The sequence below is a fragment of the Dipodomys spectabilis genome, unplaced genomic scaffold (genome assembly GCF_019054845.1).
Source record: "Dipodomys spectabilis isolate Male_0828 unplaced genomic scaffold, ASM1905484v1 ptg000763l, whole genome shotgun sequence".
NCBI lineage: Eukaryota > Metazoa > Chordata > Mammalia > Rodentia > Heteromyidae > Dipodomys > Dipodomys spectabilis.
In genome coordinates this window covers 244,828-264,793 of record NW_024871440.1, presented here as the reverse complement: position 1 = coordinate 264,793, position 19,966 = coordinate 244,828, and the positions used below count along the sequence as shown (strand labels likewise).

Here is a 19,966-nt window from a genome sequence, read left to right as displayed (position 1 = left end):
GCCTGGCTTCTCACCTGCTCCTGCCTGACTCGGCTAGACCAAGGCACGTGCCCTCTTGGTGTAGAGGAACTCTGGCATGCTCCCCCGTGCCAGCTCTCAGGCCTACTTATCACAGGGCTCACGTCCGTGAGTGAAGGAGCCTTTCTGAGGCTGGCCCAGGCGAGGCTGTGGCAGGAAGGAATAAGCACCGAGCACCAACTTAGAGCGGTGGCAGGCGCGGGCTCACAGTCCTGCGAGGCTGGGGCTCCTAGCCCCATCTCACAGTCAAGGAGCCCGGGATGGGAAGGGCGGCCTCTCAGAGTGCCTAGCCGCCAGCTGGTCTGGGCAAGCCAAGCCCGTGTGCTGCCCACTGCCCCAGGACCCTAGAGTTCGTTGTGATTTTTATCTGGACATCAATGCTTGTTTTTTTACGCAGCTCATTAGGAGCGAGCAGGCGTGAAGGCAGCAGGTTCTATCCGGAAGGGGCACCGGGGCGATGGGGGAATCTGGAAGGGGACAATGTCCCCTGTGGCTATGGGTCAGGCTAGCACTAGGAAATGGAACTCCCGCGGGCAAAGCCGCACCGGGGAGGTCAGCCATTCTTGGCCACGGGCCCGGGGACCTTGCTGACTCCAGGAGAGGCCGTGGTGCGCGCCCTCGAGCGCACAGCAGGCCCCGCAGTGCAAGGCAGGCAGAGACCGAGGCAGCACCATCTGTGGGCTGGGGGCACCCCTGAGCACCCGCGCAAGCCGCCTCCCCCCACGAGCCCAGGACCAGGCCCAGGGTAGGTCCTTTTCATACTTTTGCATTAAAAAAAAAAAAGGAACAAGAACTACGTTTTAAAATCTAACCTAAGAAAACCAACAGGGATGAGCAGAACCAGCCCCACACCAAGCCCGTGAATCACAGCACAGAACCATGTGCCTGCCCCGCTGTCTAGTCACGGCCTCTGAGCCATCATACAACCACTAACACCTGCATGGGCCTGCACAGCGTGCAGAGGGGTTAGCCAGGAAAATCAGGTGCAAGATCCCATGCCCCGCTAGAGCCGGAAGGCCCCCAAGAACTGGAATTAGGTCCCTTCCACACTCCCATCTTCCTAGTCTTTCCTAACTTCAGTAAGGCATGAGAGCCGCCACTGTCACCACCATCATGATGGTCACCACCTCTGATCCTCATGCCACCATCACCATCATCACAATCACCACCATCACCATCATCACGGTCACCACCATCACCATCATCACGGTCACCACCATCATCACGGTCACCACCATCACCATCATCACGGTCACCACCATCACCATCATCACGGTCACCACCATCACCATCATCACGGTCACCACCATCACCATCATCACGATCACCACCTCTAATCCTCATACCACCATCACCATCATCACGATCACCACCATCACCATCATCACGATCACCACCATCACCATCATCACGGTCACCACCTCTGATCCTCATGCCACCATCACCATCATGACGGTCACCACCATCACCATCATGACGGTCATCACCATCACCATCATCACGGTCACCACCTCTGATCCTCATGCCACCATCACCATCCCTGCCATCACATTACCACCACCATCAGCTCCCTTACTATCATCAAGATCACCATCACATCAGTACACCACCATCACATCACCATCGTCACCATCATCATCATCAATCACCACGTTACCATCACAATAAATCAGAACTCATCATCCTCATCACAACGGCCATCTCTTCGATGACAGTATCACAAGACTTGAAAGATACAGTAAGGACCGACAAGCCTGACACCTACCCCTGACCCCTTGTCAGGTGTCAGAGAAAGGGTTAGCCCCTCACTCGGAGCCGGAATCCCAAAATCCAGGGCCTCCAGAGTCTCAGGGAAACATGTGATACAAAACAGGAGCCCTGTGCCCAGGGGTAGAGCCTCTGGCCTCCTAAGGACAGGGCAGAGACAGTGGCACCGGGTGCAGAGGAGCTGGAGGCCCAGACCCTGAGCACCACCCGGACTGTGGTAGCTCAGAGTGTGCCTCACAGTTAGAACTCTATCATAGAATGGTGTTGAGCACAGTAAAGACAGTACCGACGCGTAATGCTTATCTGCATCTATATTCTGCTCCATGAGTCACCACTTTAATTTGTGTGATTGGCTGTTTTTCACTGAAAGCGTTATTTTCCATGAGAACTCACATGCAGATTGCATTCTGTTCCTGTATTGCCACCTGGACCCTCAGCAGTACCTATGAGCATGTCGCAGAGCGGTGACCCAGGCGAAGAGGGCCACTGACACCCAAAACACGAGCCTGGGACCTTCCAGGCCACAGTGATGGTAAGGCACAGGCCATGCCCAGAAAACGGTACGGGAATGCAGAGCCAGAGTTCTGCATTGTGGAGTCCCAGGGGCTCCAAACTCATGGCGGCGACCGTTTGTGGTTGACACATGTCACCGCTCAGCACGCATCACCAGGTTCTAAAGTTACCAAGCGACTTGAGAACTTTTCACGCTTTCTGCTTCTCCTTTACACACACACATACACACAGTGGGGGAGGGGAGAAGGATGAAAGGGAGGTATCCAAGATGCACTGTACTCATAATCTGATAAGTACAACTACCTAAAAATATAATTTGAAAAGAATTGTAAGACTTCTCAGTCTCTGCCTCCTCCACTCATACCGTGAGTCATGCAGCCTCACAAGGCCACCAACCAAAGAGATGGTTAATAAATGGCGATTAGCGCCACCACCCCTGATGTGACCATGACCATCATCACCACCACCACCACCACAAGCAGGACACCACCATGACCATGACCACCACCATCACCATGACCACCACCACCACCACAATGACCACCGCCACCATCATCACCACCACCACCACCACAAGCAGGACACCACCATGACCACCACCATCACCACCACCATCACCATGACCACCACCACCACCATGACCACTGCCACCATCAGAACCACCACCACCACCACAACCACCACCACCGCCACCACCACGACCACCGCCACCATCAGAACCACCACCACCACCACCACCACCACCACCGCCACCACCATCAGAACCACCACCACCACCACCGCCACCATCGGAACCACCACAGGCATCCCCATCCAGTCCCTGACTCCATAACCGAGACCAGCGTTACCATCACAAGCATTACTGCCATCAAAACCAACACCAACCGTGCCATCAGAATCACCACTGCCCCCCTCCACCCCCGATCCCATCCAAGTGAATCCTGAGGCCCCTTTTCAAGGGGAAAGAGGGGGATCAAGGTCTTGGGTCTTGGGCTAAGGACTGGATCTTGTTCAAACAAAACCAGAGGGCCGCCCCAGCAGGGGAGCTGTCCTGGGCAAAGGACTAGTGGCCATCAGAGCTCACGGCGTCCAGGAGGTGGTTGAGAGATGAGGAGAAGAAATCCAGGCGGGTCAGGAAAAGGCCCATCTGTTTGCTTCAACTAGTTCTTTCCGTCTTACCCTCAAGCCCGTGACTTCCGGGCTGTGTTCCCTGGAACTCTGGGTATCCCCCAGAGGGACCAGTGGGGAGAGGCCAGGCGCACAGGGGACCCCAGCCTCATCAGAGGGGCTCCCCGCGCAAGCTCACACTTGGATGGGAGGTCAGGTGACATCTGGAACACCTGCAGTAGGTGACAGCATGGGAGCACTTAAGGCTGGACCTCAGAAAACCGACACCGCAGCAATGCAGACAGCAGCCGCCTCTGCGCAGCTGAGAGGGACGGGCACCGCAGGCACCACGCGGCGGCCCATGGGGAAGTCAGCCCAGCCTTGCTCATGGGCCCCGCCCCGCCCCCCCCACGGGCTCCGTCCTCACCTTGGGCCCAGCCCCACCGTGGGCTCTAAGGGCCGACAGCATGGAGAGTTAGCCAGGCTCAGGGCTCTGCCGGGGAGAGTCCGGCCCTGTGGGCACAGAGCACAGGGCTGGCACCTCTCAGTCTTCTCCATGTGCTGAAGGACAGCAGCACCGCCAACAGCCCACTAGGTGTGTCCACAGACCTGGGGGCCGTGTGAGCCATGCGCCACAAGCCACAGGCTCTGCTTCTAAGACACTTGTCAAATGCTGACCGGTTTCCTGCCATTCTGTCTGTGACAAGGAGCTCCGTGTCCCTGTCCCCAAGGCAAGGCCGTTCTAGCCCTGGACCACACCCACTTCTTGGGAGGGCCATGTTGTTCGGAAGTAAGTCAGATTCCTTCTATGATCTATGCCCGACAGCTGATGGGGAGGGAGGAAGAGGGGGGGAGGAAAAGGAGAGACAGACAGACAGAGACAGAGCTAGAGACAGAGCAAGCCAGAGCCTGTCAGCCTTCACCTCCAGCTTTTCCACCGGACAGCTCCTGATACACAGAGCCGCTGCATCCCCTCTGGGAAGCCATTCACGCCTGTGTTCATCACAGGAAAAGACACACAAGGAGCATGAAATCACAGACATCGGCAGACGCCTTGACTGGTCCCGCACGGACCTCTCAAGGACACATGGGGCCATGCTCAGGTGTGAAAGGAGACCTCCCAGAGCCCACGAGCCTGTCCGCCCCTTCTGTGTCCACTTCTCCCAACCATCCCAGGCTCTCCGGCCGCTGGTCCATGGAGAACCCCGGCAGCCCTGGCCAGCCCATCGGAACAGCCCATGGCAGCAGCCTGGGGGTTACCATGCATTTCCCCACTCCTGGGTCCCAGCTCAGCCCTGGTGGACAGGTCCTTGTCACGGCCACTTCACTGAAGAGGAAACTGGGGCCACACGTGGGGCACCCTGGGGGGAGGGTCTGCGCTTCTCCCTGCAGACCACCAGCCAGGAGGAAGCCGTGTGTGACCTGAAGCTGCCCCTACCCCCACCCCGTGTTCATTTGCCTCCACACAGCCTTCCTCATTACCGAGAGAAAAACCAGGGTGAAACCTGGGGCTGGCGGCTTTTGGAAACAGCCTTCGCAGACTAGCAAGCTCTCTGGAGAGCCGAAGCGGGAGTGTGCACCCAGTTTCTGGGATGTTCCTCTCCCAGTGCTTAAACCCACTGCCAGGTAACAGGCTGCGAAAATTCAGCCCTGCACCACTCACAATGGCGTGAGGGAGCGCGCACTGTGAGGGCACACGCACATACACGCACACATGCACGCACATATACACACGCGCACGCATACACTCACGTGCGCGCATATACACGCACATGCATACACTCACGCATGCACACTCACGTGCACGCACGCGCACACACGCACACACATGTGCTTGCACGCACATCCCACGTGCACACACATGCACGCACGCACATACACACGCGCACATATACACACGCGCACGCACACATACACGCACATACACACACATGCATACATACTCACACATGCACGCACACACACACGCACATGCACACATACACACACACGCACGCACACGCACAATGCATGCATTCACACACACTCGTACACACATACGCTCGCACGCACACACACGCACACGTGCTCACGCATGCACGCGCATGCACTCACACACGCGCACGTGCAGTGTCTGGTGCAAGTGGGCTGGCCCCTCCCTCCACGCTGCCTGCACTCCGCTGGCAGCGGTATCCCTCCTGTAATCTCAGCACAGGCCTTACTTGGAAATGGGGCCCTCACAGATGCAGCCAGGTGGGCTGAGGACACACTGGACCAGGGCGGGTCCCTAAATCCAACGGTGCCTAAGTCATAAGAGGAGGAGAAAAAGCACAGAAGACAAGAGAGCAGTGAGGCCGGAGCAAGGCGTCCACAGGCCAAAGAGCGCTGGGACCCCCAGAGCCGCGGGCTGGGGAGAGGACCTCTTCCAGAACCTTCTGAGGTAGGAAGCATGGCTCCGCAGCACACTGTCTGACATCGCTGGATGTTTCAACCCCACCCCCCCCAGTCTGGCAGCCTCAGAAACAGGCAAGGGCAAGAGGGCAGTCTGTGCTCAGGCAGGGGCTGCTGGCAGAGGTCTGCAGGCTGAGGGGCAGCCAGGCTGGGCTGTGTGGAGGCTCCTGTCCCAAGCCCCCTTCCCCTCCCGGCGCCCCCCAGTCCGCACCCACAGGAGCCCCTCGGTAACCAATCCCCACATTCAGGCTGCTAAGACGAGAGGTGCACACACCAAGACTCTGTCCAGATAAAACCCGGAGCCAGGCATGCTGGGCGAGCGCGGATGACCTCTGAGGCTGGCTGCAGACCAGCGCAGGACGCCAGCTGAACACGGCCCATCTCTCGGGCTCAGGCCGCACCCCCTCTACCTGGTGCCCCAGCTGGCAAGGCCCTGCACCCCGTACCCCATTTACCTTTCCATCAACTCAACAAAGCTAAAGAGAAGCCAATGGTGTCTGGAAAGCAGGTGGGAGCACTCCCCCCCCCCCCCGGGGAGGGGTTTGGGGAGGTTGTGGGGAAGGGACCTGAGGAGCGGGTATAAATGACTGCACCATGCGTGCAGCCACACCAGGATGGAATAAAATGTGTTGCTAAGATACAAGTGGCAAAGAAGTTCATTAAAGGACACTTCACACCGGCTGTCAGACTTCTTCCTTCCAAGACGGCTTACTTGGTATGGACCCTCGTGTTTATAATTAGATCCACAGTAGGAGACATTCAAGTCCACTCAGCACATTAATAAAATAACTTCATTGAGACACTGATGGGGGGCGGGGGGCTGCGGGACTATTTCATTTAAAGAAATGCATCTGAGTCCCACCTGCTTACCTAAATGGGAAAGAATGCTCTAGTTGTGTGATCTTCTATTTTCACTTCACAGAATCTCACACTAGGACTGTGGAATTGCTAAACCTTGGAACCTAGAATCTTCCAGAGCCTCAAGTCGACAGTGTGTGAACCTTGGGGCTCATTACAAAGACAAGACTGAGCAGCCCAGTACTTCCTCCGCATGGCAGGGTCCGAGCACCCCAGAACCGCCTCAGCATGGGGGTCTAACTGCCCAGGGACCTCCCAGCCTTACAGGGCTGGAGCATCCCAGCATCCTGTCACAGGCCCAGTGCTGGGTGGCAGGGCCATCACAGGAACCAGCCGGGAGGAGGTTCAAGACCCTGCTGAGGGTCAGATGTCCACCCAGCCCCGTGGGCTGGGAGGTGACTGACATACGGCCTGCAGGACTGTGCCTCTGGCCAGAAGCACAGGAAAGGCTGCGGCGCTGTCCCCATCCACACGCGAGCAGACCCACAGAAGTGCAGATCACCTGACCATGGGGAGCTGCGGTGCTGTCCCCATCCACACGCGAGCAGACCCACAGAAGTGCAGATCACCTGACCGTGGAGAGGCTGCGGTGCTGTCCCCATCCACACGCAAACTGACCCACAGAAGTGCAGATCACCTGACCGTGGAGAGGCTGCGGTGCGCCCTCCCAGCGTAGTCTGGAGATCTGAAGCCAGAACCTCAGTGTCAGGGCCAAGCACCCCTGGTCTGACGCCCACTGGGGCCACTCCAACTCCTGAAGGCTAGGGCAGTTGGCGGGTCAAGTCAAAGTCCCCAGAGACTGGATCCCCCTGAGCAGCGCTGGCTGCCAGCCCAGCATCGCCTTCCCCAGGCTCCGCGCCCAGCCGCCTGCCGCGCACCGTGGGGAAAATGCCCCACTTCCCTCAGCCTGTCTAAGGACTCTGGGCTCCGTCATGCCCACCCTCCCTCCTCCAGCCACAGCAGCCCCCAGCAGACAGCGCTCTACCCTCTGCCTGCCACACACTCTTCCCCGAGAGCCACCCAGCCCTCTCGCCCTCTTGTGTGGGCTGTGGTGCCAATGCTGCCCGTCCCCGCCCCCACCCCCCTTCCCACCCCATGGGAACCACGTCTGCCCCAGCCTGCTGAAACCAGGCCCACTGCAGCCTATCCGGTCCACAGCCACCGGACTGGTGCCCTTCAGAACATGGGGACACCCGCCTGTGTCCAAGGTCTGCAGCTAATCTGATCCGTGCTACACCAACACACACTTCCACAGCACCCCGGCCCTGCTAAAGTAGCCCGTTTCTCACTAGTGTAGGCTAGCAGTCAACTGCTCTGGGCATGCAGCAGCCATTCTGGAAGGATGCACCTAGGGCCCTGGTCACAGGGGTGCTGGGCAGGGCTCAGGACTTTCCTCCAAGGAGCTGACTGACCTCCACGACAGCGCTGCATGTAGAAAACTCAGCCCACAGAACGCTGCCGTGGAAACAGAGCCAGGATCCTCGGGGGCCACAGAATGGCAGGTGAAGCCCGGATCCTTGAGCCGGATCTGGTCCCCATGTGTAAATCTTCTGCCCTACCCCACCTTTCCCCTGGATAGGGCAAGGAGCTTTCCAGTCCTTTTCAGCCAAGCCCGGGGACTCTGTGGGAACACAGACCCTCTATTTCTACCCCAAATCTAGGCTCCCATCTCCGCAAGGAACACACCATGCTGTGGAGACCAAAAGCAACTCAGGTGTCTGTGGTCACTAAAGAGCCAAGGTCAGCCGGGCGCCGGTCCTCACGCCTGTCATCCTCGCTACGCAGGAGGCTGAGATGAGGATCATGGTTTGAAGCCAGCCAGGGCTGGAAAATCCATGGGACTTTATCTCCAATGAAGCCCAGAAAAAGCCAGAAGTGGGGCTGGGAAGGTCATCGGGCCTGTCCCGGCTACTCTACTTCAGGCTGAGGGTCTGACTGTGCCCTGGATAGCATGTCACCAAAGCCCCCCTCTGTGAACACACCACCGCAAAAGCAAGCCAAGGAACGGAAAGAATGAGGCGCAGCGTGCCAGGGAGGCGCGGGCCGCAGGGCCGCCTGGCCGCCAGGGGCCACGGGAGGCCGCAAGCAGAAGGAAAGCGCGTCAGCAGCTTCTCCCCACACGCAAGGCAGAGCTGCCCCACGATCAGGAACCGCGAGGAAAACAAAACACAACTGTCACCGAAGCACATTCTTCCTTTGAAGAACAGAGGCTGTTTCAAAATGAGGAGACAAGCCTGAAATTAAAACCTCAGCGCCAACTGCCAAAGGAGAGCGTGGGATGGTCTCGGGGCTCAGCAAGGCCGGCCAACACGAGGAAGGGGTGCCCCGAGCTCCAACACGAGGAAGGGGTGCCCCGAGCTCCAACACGAGGAAGGGGTGCCCCGAGCTCCAACACGAGGAAGGGGTGCCCCGAGCTCTGGGGTCAGCTCTCCCAGTGCTGCAGGCAGGCTTCTACCACAGCCCTCCCTCCCGACCCGGGCTGACCCAGGGCCCCCGACCTGCTGGCCACCAGGAGAGGAGGAGATGCCACCCGGTAGCAAGATCTACATGTCCTCTTCTGAGGGAGATTCCTGCCACGATGATCATGTCACCGATTTACCTGGCATCATCCCTGGTACAGGGACTCCATTAACTCTGTGTGTGTGTGTGTGTTGGCACTGGGGCTTGAACTCAGGGCCTCCTGGGTGCTCTCCCGTACCTTTTGCATTCAAGACTAATGCTCTACCGCTTGAACTATAACTACTCCAGGTTTTTTGGTGGTTAATTGGAGATAAGAGCCTGGGCTGGCTTTGAACCTCGATCCTCAGATTTCAGCCTCCTGAGTAGGATTACGGGCATGAGCCACCAGCGCCCAGCTAAGCCCAACTTTTGACACCCACAGCACTGTCCTCTCTCCCATACCAGCCAGCCAGCCGGCACAGGAATGAAGCTCCAGTAGCCTGGGGCCAACAGCTCAGAACCTCTCTCTCCTTGGGTCCCAGTGGTTTTAGCTCCTCCTAAACAACCATGTTAACCACAGGGCCCCCCACCCCCAGGTGCCCTGTGGACTGGTCAGAACCAGAGAGCCTAAAGCAATCAGAGCCCCGGCAAGGCAGAGCACCTGTCAGAAGAGGAGGCCACAGCCCCCTCGGGGCCGCACTGGTGTGCCACCTCCTCGACTCCGTCACTTCTCCACGCTAACCACGGCTGGGCGCTCGCTGACTGGCTGGAGACACAGCGATCCACCTTCCACCCGTGAACCCGGCCCCCGGGGCAGGCTCTGCTCGAGAAGACCTGGTGTGAAACTCTGGTCCGCCCAATTGAGAAACGCTCGCGAGACAAGCGCTAAAGCCTTCTGAGTGGCATCCTTTGCAGGGGAGAGCAGGGGCTGAACCCCCAGCCTGGGCCCGCAGACCCCCAAGAGGCCCCCCACAGATGACGGACCTGGATGGCAGGCAGCAGCTCAAGGGCGCAAAAAGGTGGGAGCCAGAGATGTGGTTCCTGAAGAGAGGCTAAGAGGAAGCCGCGCCGTTCCCCAGGGCGGCACCACCCAGCTGCCTTTACGAGGCATCCTGGGATCATCAAAGTTATTGTCAGAGGCATCTCACTGGAAAGACCCACACTTAACTGAGAGGAGTTTAAAGGGGCTCAGAGACCAACTCTGCCCTGGAAGAAAAAGGTGGCCCAGCTGGCACCAGCGACCTCTCCCAGAGGCGGCCGGTGAGATGACTCGCAAGCGTGGGGGCCTGCAGCAGGGCACCCCCACGTCACAGCAAGCCGCACGCGGTGGGCACTGGCAGGCTCGCCCCCTCAACCCTGTTTCCCAGGCCTTGGCAGCTTCCCCGGGGTGGTGAAGGAGTGGAGGGGGGCCTGGTTACCGCGCTGCATTGTTACTGACAGGAAGCGGCACTGGAGGCTCGCTGGCTTTCCCGCCAGCTCCCCCAGAGCTGCCTGATGTACTTCCCACAGCAGCAGCTCGCCAGACTTGGAGGCTGGAGCGCTGTGCAGACGCCTGCTGCCCTGACGGCATGGGACATGGTCTCTGGCAAGCTTGAAAGATGAGACCCCCTCCCCACCACCTCCATGTCCCCGCGATCTGCTGCGAGCCCCTCAAATACCGAGCTGTACTCAAAGGCTGTCCACAGCCCCTTGTCAAGTATGAAAAGCATGTTTAGAAATAGTGTGTTGTACAGAGCACCTAGCGCTAAGTACCCCAGGACTCGACAGCGCTGTCCACAGGACAGTGGATGGTAAGGGAAGCGAAGCCTACATTACTCAGCTAGTCATTCATGTGAGCTTTAAAACAGACCTGTGTCATGAATTTCCCAACAGGCACAGGTTACTGTTATAACAAAAATGTTTTCAGAAGTAGAATTCTTACCAAGCACTGGTGGCTCAGGCCCTTGGGAGGCCACTTCGGAGGCTGAGAACTGAGGACCGCAGTTCAAAGCCAGCCCAGGCAGGAAAGTTTGAGACTCCTTATCTCCAATTAACCACCAAAAAGCTAAAAGTGGAGTTGTGGTTCAAATGGTAGACCAGAGCACGAGCCCTGAGCAAAAAACCTGAGGGACAGCACCCAGGCCCTAAGTTCAAGCCCAGACTAGCCAAAAAAAGAAAAAGAATTTTCAATTAGTTGTGGTAATGCACGTCTATAATCTCCGTACTCAGAAGGCTGAGGCAAGCATTCAAGCCCAACCTGGCCTACACAGCAAAACTCTGCTGGTAGAGCGCTGGCCTTGAGCTGAAGAGCTGAGGGACAGCGCCCAGGCCCAGACCCCGCCCCCCCCCAAAAAAAGTAGCATTCTCCTTACCTGCTAAATGTTAGTACAGGGCATAAAAACAGATCCTTCCTCTCTCTGTTTGTTTTTCTGGGGGAGTGCTTGTCATGGTCTTGAACTCGGGGCCTAGACGCTGTCCCTGAGCTTTTCTGCTCAAATCTAGTTCTCAGCCACCTGAGGCACTGCTCCACACTTCTGGCTTTTTTCTGGGTAATTGAAGACTTTCCTGCCTGTGCTAGCTTTGAACTGCAATCCTCAGTTCGAAGCTTCCTGATTAGTTGGATGAAAGGTGTGAGCCATTGGAGCCCTGCGTCTTCCTCTCATATTTACAGCAGAATCCTGGACTGATTTTTACATACTCTAGATCTTTCATATGAATCATGATACCTGCCAAGAGGTCTCACTATAAATATATTCACTCCTTATGGTCAATGTAACATAACTTACAATAACATAAAATCGACAAAATGAAAAGATAATTAGTAAGTATATATAAGCATAAACGTTACCCGCATGCATGCATACACACACACACACCATCACCCCTGCGAGAGCCTATGCAGATGAGAAAATCTAAGCAGCCATGGGCTACGGGGCTGCCACGGCCTTCATCCTGGAGCCCCCCCCCCCCCCCCCCCCCCCGCGGCAGACGATCCCGCCTTGTGCCAGGCCTTCTGCAGGAGCCACAGCTTAGCATGCCACCTGTCTGCCTGCCAGCTCGTTCCTCTCGTAATTTGACTGCTTGAAAACCCGCTAGTACCCCACCCCTCACTTGTAGGTTTTTTCAGGCCCTTGACCTCCAGGGACCTGTCCTGCAGCTCTGCCTAGCACACCAACCCTGCGATCACATGGCCCAGGAACTCCTCCAGGAGAGGCACACAGGATCAAGATCAAAACGACCAGTGGCCAGCACTCTAAGGCCAGGACACACTTGGGGCATCAGAGTTGCTGAAAAGACAAGGGCTGTGCAGACAGCCCCACCTCCCTTCCCGAGGACAGACAGCAGGGACCACAGGGGTTCCACCCCAGGGCACTGGAGAATGGAGGGGCACAGAAGGGGGGCACTGTCATGGTGGTCCGCTTTCAAGACCGACACTCTGTAGAAGTGTCACCAGATGAAGCCACAGATGTCCCTCAACAAGGCAAGCAGCTAATCAGAATGCATCCCATCTACGCAAGGACTGCTCACATCCTAAGAAGAATAGCCACAGACACTTGCCGAAGGTCCAGAACTGGGGGCTCTGCAGTGCCAGAGCTTAGGGCTGGGAAAACAGCATCTGAGGGCTGGCTTCAAGGTGACGAAAATGCTCTAAAATGGAGGGTGGCGATGGCTCGGCTGTCTGTCAAAACTCTGTCGTGCAGCACACTTGTGGCGGGTGCAAGGGTGTGTGAACTGAAGCTCAGTATCACTGTGTCTGTTGGAACTGAACTCAAGAAGAAGCTTCTAGAACCTTCCAGGTAAGGACAGTTGGCAGGCCTTGGCACAGGAGAGAGCCTGGAAAGAAGAGCTGTCTTCCCAGAAGAAAGAACATCCTTTGACCAAGAGCTGACCATTGGAGCGGGGGCTTGGAGTAAGACCACACCGCAGTGGGCTCACTCAGGGCCTTGCTCAGGGGGCCTTGGGGTGGAGTCTCGGGGTTTGGCATGGCTGGTGTGTCAGGCAGCAAGCGTGATTGAGTCCTGGTGAACATCACATACGTAACACCTTTCAAGAAGACAAGAGTTTAGCTGGGCACCGGTGGCTCCAGCCTGTAATCCAAGCTACTCAAGAAGCTGAGATGTGAAGATGGTGGTTCAAAGCCAGCATGGGCAGGATACGAGACTGTTATCTAATAAACTACTCAAGAAAGCTAGAAGTGGCACTGTGGCTCCGGCGGTAGAACACTAGCCTGTAGCAAAAGGAGCTCAGCTCAGAGCAGTGCAGTGTGCAGGCCCAGAGTTCAAGCCCAGGACTAGCAAAAAAAATCCTAAGGCAGGCGGTTTTCTGCTAACCTAAGGCCCTCAATGGGGTTAAGGCTAGATAGGGATTTTTTTTTTTTTTTGCCAGTCCCAAGGCTTGAATTCAGGGCCTGGGCATTATACCTGAGCTGCTATTGCTCAAGGTTGGCGCTCTACCACTTGAGCCACAGAGCCACTTCCAGCTTTTTGTTTATGTGCTACTGAGGAATAGAACCCAGGCATTATGTATGCTAAGTGAGCACTCTACCACTGAGCCACATTTCTAGCCCACAGACAGGGAATTTATCTCCATCTGGCCAACAAGCTATGTACTTCTAGGAGTGCTTTAAACACTTGTCACTATTCCTGAAAGTTAAAAAGAAAAATCCCAGTATCAAGGGCATGAATGGGAAATTGATGGCTGGGAGCTAAAAGGCATTCTGCACCTGCTATTATCAATCTAACCGAGGCCGATAATGGGGTCATCTGTTCATTTTACTATCTCGTTCATCACCTGTGCATGCACTTTTAATTGAAACTTAGCCTTCATATCTGATACTAGGCAGGGCAAGTGCAGAAAAGCACTTCTGCAGGTGGATGGAGATGGTTAAGACTGTTCTCTACCAACTCTAGAAAGGAATTCTACTTCCCAGTGTGTGTGTGTGGGGGGGGGGGGGGGGAGATAACTGATCCACAAGCTTTTCCACGGCTCCAGCTTTGGGGTGCCCAGGCTCAGCCCAGTCACCTTCAAGCGTGTTTCATGACCTTTCCTGCCAACCTGCCAATCACCATCCAAGTCTGCCAAGGAGCAGGACGGAGGGGGGGCAATCTAAGTCCACGCGGCTGGCGAGAGGGGGGGGTCGGAGGTGAGCTCCGCGGGGTGGGGGGGTCGGAGGTGGGCTCCGCGGGGTGGGGGGGTCGGAGGTGGGGGGGTCGGAGGTGGGCTCCGCGGGGTGGGGGGGGTCGGAGGTGGGCTCCGCGGGGTGGGGGGGGTCGGAGGTGGGCTCCGCGGGGTGGGGGGGGTGGGAGGTGGGCTCCGCGGGGTGGGGGGGTCGGAGGTGGGCTCCGCGGGGTGGGGGGGGTCGGAGGTGGGCTCCGCGGGGGTGGGGGGGTCGGAGGTGGGCTCCGCGGGGTGGGGGGGGTCGGAGGTGGGCTCCGCGGGGTGGGGGGGGTCGGAGGTGGGCTCCGCGGGGTGGGGGGGGTGGGAGGTGGGCTCCGCGGGGTGGGGGGGGTCGGAGGTGGGCTCCGCGGGGTGGGGGGGTGGGAGGTGGGCTCCGCGGGGTGGGGGGGTCGGAGGTGGGCTCCGCGGGGTGGGGGGGGTCGGAGGTGGGCTCCGCGGGGGTGGGGGGGGTCGGAGGTGGGCTCCGCGGGGAGGGGGGGGTCGGAGGTGGGCTCCGCGGGGTGGGCGCCGGGTCCTCGTTTACAAAACGCCGCAGGGCCTGGAGAGCCGCACCGGGAGGCGCAGAAACAGACAAACCCCGGCGGCGGGCGGCCAGGGCGGGAGACGCTTCTCGGAGGGGAAGGGTCTGCGCGGCCCTTCCTCCCGTGCCGTCCGTCCTTTCCCGCGGGCGGGCGTCCGTCCCTCCGTCCGGAGGTGCACGGCAGGGGCGGCCCTGAGGAGAGCGCTCCGCCCGCGGCATTTCCCAGCCCGCGGCATTTCCCAACCGCGGCGCGCCGGACCCCCGCCGCCCCCGCCGGACCCCCGCCGTCCCCCCCGCCGTCCCCGCCGGACCCCCGCCGCCCCCGCCGCACCCCCGCCGTCCCCCGCCGCACCCCCGCCGTCCCCCGCCGGACCCCCGCCGCCCCCGCCGCACCCCCGCCGTCCCCCGCCGGACCCCCGCCGTCCCCCCCGCCGCCCCCGCCGCACCCCCCGCCGTCCCCCCGCCGCCCCCGCCGTCCCCCCGCCGCCCCCGCCGCACCCCCGCCGTCCCCCGCCGGACCCCCGCCGTCCCCCCGCCGGACCCCCGCCGCCCCCGCCGCACCCCCCGCCGTCCCCGCCGCACCCCCGCCGGACCCCCGCCGCCCCCGCCGCACCCCCGCCGTCCCCCGCCGGACCCCCGCCGCCCCCGCCGCACCCCCGCCGTCCCCGCCGCACCCCCGCCGGACCCCCGCCGGACCCCCGCCGCCCCCCGCCGTCCCCGCCGGACCCCCCGCCGCCCCCGCCGGACCCCCGCCGTCCCCCCGCCGCCCCCGCCGGACCCCCGCCGTCCCCCCGCCGCCCCCGCCGGACCCCCGCCGCCCCCGCCGCACCCCCGCCGTCCCCGCCGCACCCCCGCCGGACCCCCGCCGGACCCCCGCCGCCCCCGCCGCACCCCCGCCGTCCCCGCCGGACCCCCGCCGCCCCCCCGCCGTCCCCCCGCCGCCCCCGCCGCCCCCGCCGGACCCCCGCCGTCCCCGCCGGACCCCCGCCGCCCCCGCCGGACCCCCGCCGTCCCCGCCGGACCCCCGCCGGACCCCCGCCGTCCCCGCCGTCCCCCCGCCGCCCCCCCGCCGCCCCCGCCGGACCCCCGCCGGACCCCCGCCGTCCCCGCCGGACCCCCGCCGTCCCCGCCGGACCCCCGCCGCCCCCGCCGGACCACCGCCGGACCCCCGCCGCCCCCGCCGGACCCCCGCCGGACCCCCGCCGGACCCCCGCCGGACCCCCGCCGCCCCCCGCCGCCCCCCCGCCGCTGGACCCCCGCCGCCCCCGCCGCCGGACCCCCGCCGCCCCCGCCGCCGGACCCCCGCCGCCGGACCCCCGCCGCCGGACCCCCGCCGCCCCCGCCGCCGGACCCCCGCCGCCGGACCCCCGCCGCCGGACCCCCGCCGCCCCCCCGCCGCCCCCCCGCCGCTGGACCCCCGCCGCCCCCGCCGCCGGACCCCCGCCGCCCCCGCCGCCGGACCCCCGCCGCCCCCCCGCCGCCCCCGCCGCCGGACCCCCGCCGCCCCCGCCGCCGGACCCCCGCCGCCCCCGCCGCCGGACCCCCGCCGCCGGACCCCCGCCGCCCCCGCCGCCCCCGGAGGGTCCGGCAGCCTGGACCCCCGCGCCGCCCGCCGCGCACCGCCACCGGGCAGGGGCGGCGGGACCCGCTTCTTCTCCGCTCTGCTCCAAGCCCGGGCGCCAGCCGCTCCCCGGGACCCGGCCCGATGTGCGGGAGCGCTGCTTTTTACGGAAGGTGCCGGCGGCCCCCGGACTCCCCGTCCCCGGACTCCCCGTCCCCGGGCTCCCCGTCCCCGGGCTCCCCGTCCCCGGGCTCCCCGTCCCCGGGCTCCCCGTCCCCGGGCTCCCCGTCCCCGGGCTCCCCGTCCCGGGACTCCGCTCCCCGTCCCCGTCCCGGGACTCCGCTCCCCTTCTCCGCGCTCAGTGAAGGCCTCCGGTCCCTCCAAAAGGGGCCCCGGGGCGGATCAGAATGGCGGGGGCCCCGGGGCGGATCAGAATGGCGGGGGCCCCGGGGCGGATCAGAATGGCCGGGCGGGGAAGCGCACCGTCCCGCCGGCCGCAGGGCTCCCGCTCGCAGCCGGCTCCCGCCACTCTCCAACCTTAAAGACTCGACCCCGAGTCCCGGCCTCCCCCGGCCTCCCCGGGCCCGGAATCCCAGCGGAGGGGGGGAGGGGGGACCGGGGAGAGGGGGACCGGGCCGTCCAAGTTCGGCGCAGGCGGGGGCGCGGGTGCCGGCATCCCGTGCGGAAAGCGATGGATGGGGGGAGGGGAGGAGGGGGGGACCCCCCCCCCCGCGACGGAGGGGGCGGGGCGAGCGGAGGGGGCGGGGCAGAGCCGGGAGGGGGACAGGCGGGGAGCAGGGGCGGGGCAGAGCCGGGAGGGGAGGGGCGAGCGGAGGGGGCGGGGCGAGCGGAGGGGACGGGGCAGAGCCCGTAGGGGGACAGGCGGGGAGCAGGGGCGGGGCAGAGCCGGGAGGGGAGGGGCCAGCGGAGGGGGCGGGGCAGAGCCGGGAGGGGGACAGGCGGGGAGCAGGGGCGGGGCAGAGCCGGGAGGGGAGGGGCGAGCGGAGGGGGAGGGGCGAGCGGAGGGGGCGGGGCGAGCGGAGGGGACGGGGCAGAGCCCGTAGGGGGACAGGCGGGGAGCAGGGGCGGGGCAGAGCCGGGAGGGGAGGGGCCAGCGGAGGGGGCGGGGCAGAGCCGGGAGGGGGACAGGCGGGGAGCAGGGGCGGGGCAGAGCCGGGAGGGGGACAGGCGGGGAGCAGGGGCGGGGCAGAGCCGGGAGGGGAGGGGCGAGTGGAGGGGGCGGGGCGAGCGGAGGGGACGGGGCAGAGCCCGTAGGGGGACAGGCGGGGAGCAGGGGCGGGGCAGAGCCGGGAGGGGAGGGGCCAGCGGAGGGGGCGGGGGCAGAGCCGGGAGGGGGACAGGCGGGGAGCAGGGGCGGGGCGGGGCCCGCCGCCGCCTCGGCGATCCGGACGCGCCATTGGCCGCGGGCTGGAGGACGGCGCGGGGCGGCGCGGGCCGGGGGCGGGGCCGGGCCAGGGGGGAGGCGGCGGCGCGGGCGCGCGGAGCCCCGGCGGCGGCGGCATCTGCTCACGGGCCGCGGCCCGGCGCGCCGGCCGGCCCGGCGCAACTCCAGTCACAATGGACAACTTTGCCTCCCCCGCGCCGCGCCCCCCGCGCGGGAGCTGCGCCCGGCCCCGCCTCCCCGGGGGCCCCGAGAGCAAAGTTGGGCAGAACTGGGGGACCCCGGGGCGCCTTTCTTTTGTTCCCCGAGAGCTGGCGTCCGGTTCCAAGCAAGAAAAAGTGAAGCCGGCGAGGGGAGGGGGGGCGGCCGGAGCCCGGAACCGCTCTCGAGTAGTTGGGGGCGCGCCCGCGCCCGCACCCCCACCCCGGGGCCAGGGGCGGGGGCCGCCACGCCGAGGGAATCTCCTCCTCCCAAAAACACGTCCACCCGCTCAAAATGGACGCCGGCGGCGCGGAGGGGCGGCCGGGCTCGGGCCGCCCCGGCCTCCCGCCCGGCTCGGTCTCTCCGGGGGCGGCCCCGTGGGAGCGGCGTGCGCGCCCGGCCGGCCCCGGCGGCCCGGCTCCCCGCGCGGACGGCCCCGCTTACTTGCTTGTCGCCGGGCGCTGCGATCCGCGGCTGCCTCTCGTGGAGCTGCTTCTTGAGGTCGCCGTTCTGCGGAGACACGGACGGGGGTGGGCTCAGGCCCGGCGGGGCGCCCGGGGCCCCGCGCCGCCCCCGGGGACCCCGCGGGCCGGGCCGGCCGCCGCGCGCCTCCAAGTTTCCCGGGCCGCGTCCCGCCGCGGCGGCGGGGCAGCGCCGCGCCGGGCCGCTTACCTGTGGCTGCCGCCGCATCGGGGCAGCTCGCGGCGGGGCGGGGGCCCGGGCACCCGGCGGCGCGCCCCGAGCCGTGCAAGTTTGCAGGCCCGGGGTGCGGGTGCGAGTGCGTGCGAGTGCGGGCCGGGGCGGGGGGAGGAACAAAGAGCCAAGTAAACACGGCGAGCCCGTGTCGAGCAAGGCTCATAAATATGCAAGTCGCGTCCTAATCTCCCCGACACACACGCACTCACGCGCGCTCACACGCGCTCACACGCGCGCACGCCGCGGGGCCGGCCGCCACGCCGCCGCGCTCCCCACAACGGTCGCCAAAACTACTTTGGCGGCGCGGGGCGGGAGGCGCGGGGCTGGGCCGGGCCGCCCCCCGCAGCCCCGAGGCGAGCGGAGCGGGTCGGGTCCCGCCGTCCCCGCTCCGGGGCCGCACGGCGGGAGGGACCGCCCGAGGACGCGGGGTCGGCCCGGGCCCTCCCCGCCTACCTGGCGGCGCGCGAGTTCCGCGGCGAGCGCCTCGGGCCGGCTCTGCAGCTCCATCCCGGCAACTTGGGCGGCACTTTGCGTTCACTTTGGCCCGGGCCGCGGGCAAGTTGCGCGGCTCGGAGGTGCCGGCCGGGCGGGGGGCGCCGGCCTCCTCCACACCCCGCAGGCCGGGGGCCGGCCACAGGGCGGGGGAGCGCCCCGGCGCGCGCCCGCGGCCGCCCCAACTCCTCAGGCTTCCGGGCGAGCGGCGCCGGGCCCCCGGGCGGCCTCCGCGGCTCGGCTCATGGCTCCCCCCACCCAGCGCTGGGAGCCCCGCGCCGCCGCGCGCGCCCCGCCGCCGCGGCCCCCGCCGTCCGCCGGCAGGGACTATAGTTCCTCCGGCGCGCGCGCCGGGATCTCGCTGGGCCTCGGCAAAGTTGTGATGCGGCCCGATGCTAATTCGGCAGTGCCCGGATGGAGCGCGCCGAGGCGGCAGGGGGCGGGCCGGAGCCCTCCGCCAGCCCCGCCCCCGCCCTGCCCCGCCCCTCGCGCGCCTGCGCACTGTCGCCCCGCCGCGGCCGGGCGCCCGCCGGCCGAGAACAAAAGTGCCCGCGAAGCGGAGTGCGGGGAGTCCGGCGGCCCCGCGGCCCCGGCCCAGCTCGAGGAGCACGGGGCCCGCACCCGTCTCGGCCCAGCTCCGACCCTGCCCCCGCGGGGCGAGGCGGGGCCGCCGCTGGCCCCCCCCCCCCGCCGGCCGTGCCGCCGGGCCCTCCCGGCGCGGCTCTCCTCACGCTCACAAGTGCGGTCGCGGCGGGTGCCGCCCGCCCTGGCACCGTCGCCGAGGGCCGGGCCCGGCGCGGGCTGT

The 19,966-nt window shown here is 64.4% G+C and overlaps 1 protein-coding gene across 1 annotated transcript in view; it reads right to left on the bottom strand.

Moving 5' to 3' along the window:
• Positions 1 to 19,254, bottom strand: part of Phf21b (PHD finger protein 21B) — a 61,162-nt gene extending 41,908 nt beyond the window's left edge. The window contains 2 exon segments of the mRNA XM_042672718.1: positions 18,418 to 18,483; positions 19,123 to 19,254. Of these exon segments, the coding sequence (XP_042528652.1) occupies positions 18,418 to 18,483; positions 19,123 to 19,176 (120 nt within the window). The 5' untranslated portion in view covers positions 19,177 to 19,254.
• Positions 19,255 to 19,966: the final 712 nt, after the last annotated feature.